The 8,663-nt window shown below is 39.2% G+C and overlaps 1 protein-coding gene across 1 annotated transcript; it reads right to left on the reverse strand.

The window, feature by feature from the left end:
* Positions 1–636: 636 nt before the first annotated feature.
* LOC147580133 (olfactory receptor 11G2-like) lies at positions 637–1,605 on the reverse strand. The gene has a single exon (XM_086708481.1). The coding sequence runs from the start codon at positions 1,603–1,605 to the stop codon at positions 637–639; it is 969 nt and encodes a 322-aa protein (XP_086564607.1).
* Positions 1,606–8,663: the final 7,058 nt, after the last annotated feature.

Genomic DNA, 8,663 nt, shown 5'->3' on the forward strand with positions numbered 1-8,663 from the left:
GGTACCAGAAACTGTTGTTTAACTGTATTTACCCCAAGCTGAGTTATGCCTTGAATAATGTCCTGGACTTTATGTTTAGCTCTTATCTTTACCATATTCTAGGTAGCTAATACACTGTAAATTCCTAATCCTTGTCCTGTGCCCTCTGAAAAATCACTAATATCCAGCTAAGGCTATTAGTCTGTTTCCTTAAAGATGCATACTTTGACAGGGTAGACTTCCTTCAAATTTGCATCTTCCTTCTCAGTAAGTATGTCTCAGTGGAGAATTATTGGCTTACAGTGTTAATGCCCAAAGCAGTCTGTGCTCTCTATTACATGTGTATCAGTTGTTTCAACTCAGTAATGCAAAATAGACCTCTGTCTTTTTAGAAATTGAATTACATATAGAGGGACTAATGGGCTGAGATACTAAAATTTCACTTACGTGATAAATAGCTTCAAAACAAAATTGAATCCACTTGCTAAAATACATTCTTTAATAAGACTACTACAATTTGTGGTGAGTGGTGTTTAAGATGATAACGGGCTTTCATTTTAGTAGTTTTGAAATACAATTTAGTGAATTTTCAGACAAATATATCACTCATGTTTTGTTAAGGGAAGTTACACTCTAGTGATGAAATTTGACTCTGATTTACATTTTATGAATACCATGCACAGTGCCAAAGATTTTCCTCAGAGCAGTCTTCATTTCCTTGTTCCTAAGGCTATAGATTAGAGGATTACAGAGGGGTGTTATCACAGAATAAAGTAAGGTCACAATTTTCTGCATTTTCACTGGGCGTCCTGATCCAGGACTAACATACATCACCATAACAGAGCCAAAAAACAGGATCACCACTGCCACATGAGAAGCACAAGTGGAGAAAGCCTTGCGTTTGCCTGCTGCTGAGGGTATCCTTAGCACAGCCACAATCACCAGAGCATAGGAACAAAGAACAAAGAGAAAGGTTCCAATCATAAAAATAGCATTGAAAGTTGAGTAAATGAACTGTGTTGTGGTGTCTTCAGAACAGGACAGCGTCATCAATGGGACAGGATCACACAAGAAATGGTTGATGGTATTTGGGCCACAGTAGGGTAACTGTGAAATGAGAACAACTGGGGTTAGGAAGAGGACGAACCCACATGACCAGCCAAAGATGGCGAGGCCAGTGTATAGCTGTTTCGTCATAATGCGTGGGTAATGCAGAGGACGACAGATGGCAAGGTACCTGTCAAAGGCCATGATGCAGAGGAAGAAGCCCTCATCACACCCCAGAGAGAAGAAGAAGTAGAACTGTGCAAAACAGCTCACAAAGGAAATGGACTTGCTTGAGGACAGGAAATTGGCCAACATGTTAGGGACGGTCGTGGTGACATAACATATTTCCAGGAGAGAGAAATTCCCCAAGAGGATGTACATGGGCGTGTGAAGACGCCGTTCCCACCGCACTGCACAGACAATGGCTGCGTTCCCCATGAGAGTCAGCATGTAGACTACTGAGAAGAGCCCGAAGTAGAGGAGCTGCATTTCTGGGCTTGAGGGAAAGCCCACGAGGATAAAGTGACTAACGGAGTTGGTGGTTTCTGTGCTGGACGCATTCATTGGTCTGGAAGACATGGAGATGACTTTGTTATAGCACTCTTAATGGAGTATGCTGGTTCTTCCTGAAAACATTCAATTTCTTTATTTTTTATTTCACAAAGTAGTAAACAGACTTTTGCTTAAACAACAAAACTGTGACTTCTATTACTCAGCCCCTGAACATATATTATTTAAAAAGGCGCAGTACTAGAAAAGAAGGAAAACATGAGTTGGAGACAAATTTTTCCCTTTCTAAGAATGCTAGACTAGATACTAGGAATGCAGTCTTGTGATTCTGATAAATTACCGGTATTAGTTTACTTTTCATATGTCTACCTGCACTATTGATACTATATTTCTGTGCATGTGAATATATTTCAACAGTCTATGAGTACTTGATATTCTGATTTATAACTGACTTAATAAAAAGACTAAATGAGGACACCTAAGAATCTAAGGGTAGTGCCATGACAGGACACAAACTAATATTTATTTTCATTTTCAGTTCCTCCAGGTTACTCATGGTGTTTTAAAGTAACCTAAAAAAACCTCTATCATTCCAGGATTTATTCATTTTTTTAATGATACTTAAGTATTCATACCAGTGTTTAGTATTAAAATGCTTCCTTTACTTTTTTGGCAACTGAATGCACTATATATTGTGAGAAAGAGCCCTATACCTTGGCCTCTAAGTTGCTCTGGCTAAATATTTTGATGTGTTTCTGTGTTGATATATGTACCACATATGTATGCCCGTAATGGCAATTGACCTGAGGGAAAGCAGCTAGTTTGAGTCACAGTGACCAAGTTCATTGTCCCTATACTTATACCCGTGGTCAAGTTGGCTGTAAGAAAATTGGAAAAATAGGTTTCATACTTTTGTAAGAATTTCCATAGTATTTTTTTTTACCTCCTTCCCACCCCATCCTTTCCCACATGTTCTTTTTTTCTCTCTTTTAGACAGAACTTTCATATCTTTTTACATCTCACTAAGCCCCATCTAGGCCTTTCATGTCTGGGCAAATCAGAAACAATGAGCTTTGCACTTCTCTCTGGGTACTTCCATCCCAAGTAGTTGTTCCTAAATCAAAACTCAGTTCTCCTGTTTCCTCAGTACCTTTACTCTGACCTTTTGCATTAAGCAAGGTAATTCATTCAAAAATATTTATTATACTTCTTCATTGTATCAAGTTGTCTTTTAAGTGTTGAAGAAACAGCTGTGGGTATGCCAGATCTTGCACTTATGGAACTTATAATCAAGAGATTAACAATATATTTTAATACATTTTTTGCTGAATTTTTTTTGTTTTATTCTCCTGGAAGTATTTTTTACATTTTATAAGGAATAATCTAATAAATCAAAGAAGACTTTTCAAGGTAGAAATCCAAGACTCTAAGTCAGGGAAATCCTGGACTTACTTGTGTAAAGGTCAGACCACATAGATGGCTGACTCTTTTATTTGACCATTGAGATGGCATCTAGATTGGAAGGACTACTATTTATAGATTCTTTATGCCCTGTAATTGTATATATGGTTGTAGAAGGTCAGGTCAGCCAAATCCTTGGCTCTATTGGTTTTCTAAAACACTTTATTAATATTTTTAAGAACAGAATTTACTCATTTACACAGGGATTTTGAGAAATCATGTCCCTGAATTCCTTTTTGAAAGATTTTTTATTATTATCATTGAAGTATAGTTGACATACAACGTTCTATTAATTTCAGGTATACAACATAGTGATTTGATAATTTTATACATATTGGAATGCTTGCCACGATAAGTGTAGTTACCATGTTACTAAATATGTTATAATATTATTGAGGATATTTTCCACATTGTACTTGTTTATATTCCAATGGATTGTCCTTTTGTCCTTTAGGCATTCCTGTGGTCCTGTTTACTCAGCACCCTAGTGTCATCATCTCAGTTTAATTATTCAGAGGTAGGTCATTGACAAAGGATTTGTTTCAAATCATTATTGACCCTTAGCCGCCTTATTTTAGAATATTTCCTGGAGATAGTAATTGTCCAAAGCCAGAGTTTAGGGTACATCCTGTATGATTAACAAAAATAACAATAAAAACTCAACATGCTGGAAACTTTTGTTACTTCAAAAAGAATCCCCATTAAACCAGGGCTTATTAATGTGATGGGACTGAAAAGTAATAAATGGGTTTGGAAAGAAGATATCACTGGAGAGAGAAATTTGCCATATTTATTCACCAAGCAACAAAAATCATCAAAATAAATCCTTCTCCAGCAATTGTCAGTTAATATACCTCTTCACTTAAAATCCTAAGCCCTTGTATGTATCTCTTATTTATCTTTTAGAGTGATACACAAACTAAGTGAAAAATATTCCCCAGAATTCAGGGAAACAAGAAGGAAGTTAATATTTTTAGGTTTTATTTATTTGTCAGCATTTCAGTCTAATGAAATATTTTCAGCTTTTTTAAAGATAAAAAATTTCTTATGAAATTATTTTTGCAAAAACTTTGAGTACATGTGGCTCACATGTTAGACAATTTCCACTTACTCCTTGGATGAATGCTGAGAAGAGGGTCAGAGACCAGACATAAAATATTACTCCATGGAGCAACAGGCATGTGAAGGACTTCCAAGAAATTGGATGATCCAGTTTGTAATCTCTCATGGATTGCAAAGAGTAAGCCCTACAAGATACTTTTTCTCTAGTTTGAAAGCACATGTTTATGGTAAAAATGAAAGCCCAGAAGAAGGTATTATATATGTCTACTTTCTTGCATCATGACCTTTCGGGATTTGGGATTTATCCTCTTGACGATTTGATAGTATTTGTTCAAAAGAGGAGATAATTTTTGAATTTTCACTTATTTATAATTAAACACCAAGTCTTAGTATTCCACAAGGAATAGTGAAGATAAAGAATCAATTCTATCTTTTCTTTTTTCTCTAGTAGTCATATATCATTGAAGGTTTTTGGGGAATAATTAGTCATAATAGGGATTGTTATAATAGCTGTAATAGCAAGCTCATAGGAATCCCTTTGTCTATTTTGAAGAAGAAGAAATCATTCTTTGACCACCAAATGTCGGTACTTAGGTAGTTTGTTAGAGATATCTGAGGTGCATTTTATTTATTTTTAAATATGAAATTTATTGTTGAGTTGGTTTCCATACAACACCCAGTGCTCATCCCAACAGGTGCCCTCCTCAATGCCCATCACCCACTTTCTCCTCCCCCCCACCCCCCATCAACCCTCAGTTCTCAGTTTTTAAGTCTCTTATGTTTTGGCTCCCTCCCTCTCTAATTTTTTTTCCTTCCCCTCCCCCATGGTCTTCTGTTAAGTTTCTCAGGATCCACAAAAGAGTGAACACATATGGTATCTGTCTTTCTCTGTGTGAATTATTTCACTTAGCATAACACTCTCCAGTTCCATCCATGTTGCTACAAAGGGCCATATTTCATTCTTTCTCATTGCTGCGTAGTACTCCATTGTGTATATAAACCACAATTTCTTATCCATTCATCAGTTGATGGACATTTAGGCTCTTTCCATAATTTGGCTATTGTTGAAAGTGCTGCTATAAACATTGGGGTACGTGCCCCTATGCATCAGCACTCCTGTATCCCTTGGGTAAATTCCTAGCAGTGCTATTGTTGGGTCATAGGGTAGATCTATTTTTAATTTTTTGAGGAATCTGCACACTGTTTTCTAGAGTGGCTGCACCAGTTTGATTCCCACCAACAGTGCAAGAGGGTTCCCGTTTCTCCACATCCGCTTCAGCATCTATAGTCTCCTAATTTGTTCATTTTAGCCACCCTGACTGGCCTGAGGTGATATCTGAGTGTGGTTTTGATTTGTATTTCCCTGATGAGGAGTGATGTTGAGTATCTTTTCATGTGCCTGTTGGCCATCTGGATTTCTTCTTTAGAAAAGTGTCTGTTCATGTTTTCGGCCCATTTCTTCCCTGGAATATTTGTTTTTTGTGTGTGGAGTTTGGTGAGCTCTTTATAGATTTTGGATACTAGCCCTTTGTCCGATATGTCATTTGCAAATATCTTTTCCCATTCCATTGGTTGCCTTTTAGGTGTGTTGTTTCCTTTGCTGTGCAGAAGCTTTTTATCTTCATGAGGTCCCAATAGCTCATTTTTGCTTTTAATTCCCTTGCCTTGGGGGATGTGTCAAGTAAGAAATTGCTGCGGCTGAGGTCAGAGAGGTTTTTTTCCTGCTTTCTCCTCTAGGGTTTTGATGGTTTCCTGTTTCACATTCAGGTCCTTTATCCATTTTGAGTTTATTTTTGTGAATGGTGTGAGAAAGTGGTCTAGTTTCATCCTTCTGCATGTTGCTGTCCAGTCCTCCCAGCACCATTTGTTAAAGAGACTGTCTTGTTTCCATTGGATATTGTTTCTGGCTTTGTCAAAGATGAGTTGGCCATATGTTTGTGGGTGTAGTTCTGGGGTTTCTATTCTCTTCCATTGGTCTATGTGTTTGTTTTTGTGCCAATACCATGCTGTCTTGATGATGACAGCTTTGTAGTAGAGGCTAAAGTCTGGGATTGTGATGCCTCCCACTTTGTTTCTCTTCTTCAATATTATTTTGTCTTTCGGGGTCTTTTGTGGTTCCATACAAATTTTAGGATTGCTTGTTCTAGCTTAAAATTCTTCAAGAAGAATGCTGGTGCAATTCTGACTGGGATTGCATTGAGTGTGTAGATGGCTTTGGGTAGTATTGACATTTTAGTAATGTTTGTTCTTCCAATCCATGAGCATGGAATGTTTTTCCATTTCTTTATATCTTCTTCAATTTCCTTCATAAGCTTTCTATACTTTTCAGCATACAGACCTTTTACATCTTTGGTTAGGTTTATTCATAGATATTTTATGCTTCTTGGTGCAATTGTGAATGGGATCAGTGTCTTTATTTGTCTTTCTGTTGCTTCATTATTAGTGTATAAGAATGCAACTGATTTCTGTACATTAATTTTGTATCCTGCGACTTTGCTGAATTCATGTATCAGTTCTAGCAGACTTTTGGTGGAGTCTATTGGGTTTTCCATGTATAATATCATGTCATCTGCAAAAAGTGAAATCTTGACTTCATCTTTGCCAATTTTGATTCCTTTGATTTCCTTTTGTTGTCTGATTGCTGATGCTAGCACTTCTAACACTATGTGAAACAACAGCAGTGAGAGTGGACATCCCTGTTGTGTTCCTGATCCCAGGGGGAAAGCTCTCAGTTTTTCCCCACTGAGGATGATATTAGCTGTGGGCTTTTCATAAATGGCTTTTATGATGTTTAAGTATGTTCCTTCTACCCCGGCTTTCTTGAGGGTTTTTATTAAGAAACGATGCTGAATTTTGTCAAATGTTTTTTCTGCATCGATTGACAGGGTCATATGGTTCTTCTGTGCTGTCTGGAGTAACTTGTGTTGGTGGGCAGGGCCACAGTCAGACTGATGTCTGTCCCCAGCCCACTTCTGGGGCCACAATCAGACTGGTGTGTACTTTGTCTTCCCCTCTCCCAAGGGCAGGACTCACTGTGGCTGGTTTGGCCCCTGTCTGGGCTACTTGCACACTGCCAGGCTTGTGGTGCTGCTTTGATGGGATCTGGAGTGTTAGTCGGGGTGGATCTCCAAGGTGCACAAGGGCGGGAAGGGCAGGCTTAGCTCACTTTGCCCTAGGTGGTCCCCTGTGGGAGGGGCCCTGCATCACCAGGAGGGAGGCAGGCAGACCCGTTGGAGGGATGGATCCACAGAAGTACAGTGTTGGGTGTTTGCAGGGTGCAAGCAGGATCGGTGCCAGGAACTGGTTCCCTTTGGGATTTCAGCTGGGGGATGGGAGAGGGAGGTGGCACTGGCCAGTGCCTTGGTTCCCTACCAAGCTGAACTCTGTCTTCCAAGGCTCAACACCTCTCCCTCCCAGTGTCCTCTCGCCCTCCCGCTCTTGGAGCAGAGCTGTTGCGTTTTCACATTCCAGATGTTAAGTCCCACTGGCTGTCAGAACTCACGCATTCTGGCCCCTCCACTTTTGCAAGCCAGACTCTGGGATTCTGCCTTGCCGGGCGGGCTGCCACTTACTGCCCTGGCTGGCTCCCACCACTCCGTGTAGTGCGCACCGCCTCTCAGCCCTTCCTACCCTCTTCCGTGGGCTTCTTGTCTACACTTGGCTCTGGAGAGTCCGTTGTGCTAGTCTTCTGGCAGTTTTCTGGGTTATTTAGGCAGATGTGGGTGGAATCTAAGTGATCAGCAGGATGCAGTGAGCCCAACGTCCTCCTATGCCACCATCTTCTCCCTCTGTTCTTTTTCTGTAGATCAGAAAGAATTGGCAGCTTAAACTTATAGAGACAAATTTAGAATGGGGATTCTGCGACTGGGAGATGAAGGAAATGAGGTGATGTTGGTCAAAGGGCACAAACTTCTGGCTCTAACATGAATAAGTTCTCATTAGAACACTAGTACAGCATGGTGATTATAGTTAACAATTCTACATTATGTACTTGAAAGTCGCTAAGAAAGTAGATTTTAAGTGGTCTCACTGCCAAGAAAAAAAAGTAATTATGGAGGTGATGGAGGTGTCAACTAACCTTATTATGGTAATCATTTCACAATATACACCTGTATAAAATCCATATTATAATGTTATACACCTCAAACTTAGACATTATTTTTTAATATAATTTATTGCCAAATTGGCTTCCATACAATACCCAGTACTCATTCCAGCAAGTGCCCTCCTCAGTGCCCATCACCCACTTTCCCCTCTTCTCTACCTCCCATCATCTCTCAATTTGTTCTCTATATTTAAAAGTCTTTTATCATTTGCCTTCCTCTCTGTTTGTAAATTTTCCCCCCTTCCCTTCCTCCATGGTCTACTGTTAAGTTTCTCAAGGTCCACATATGAGTGAAAACATGGTATCTGTGTTTGTCTGACTGACTTATTTCACTTAGTATAACACCCTCCAGTTCCATCCACATTGCTACAAATGGCATGTTTCATTCTTTCTCATTGCCCAGTAGTATTCCATTGTGTATATAAACCACATCTTCTTTATCCATTCATCAGTTGATGGACATTTAGGCTCTTTCCATAATTTGGCTATTGTTGAAAGT

The sequence above is a fragment of the Puma concolor genome, chromosome B3 (genome assembly GCF_028749965.1).
Source record: "Puma concolor isolate L17-30 chromosome B3, mPumCon1.1.hap2, whole genome shotgun sequence".
Lineage (NCBI taxonomy): Eukaryota > Metazoa > Chordata > Mammalia > Carnivora > Felidae > Puma > Puma concolor.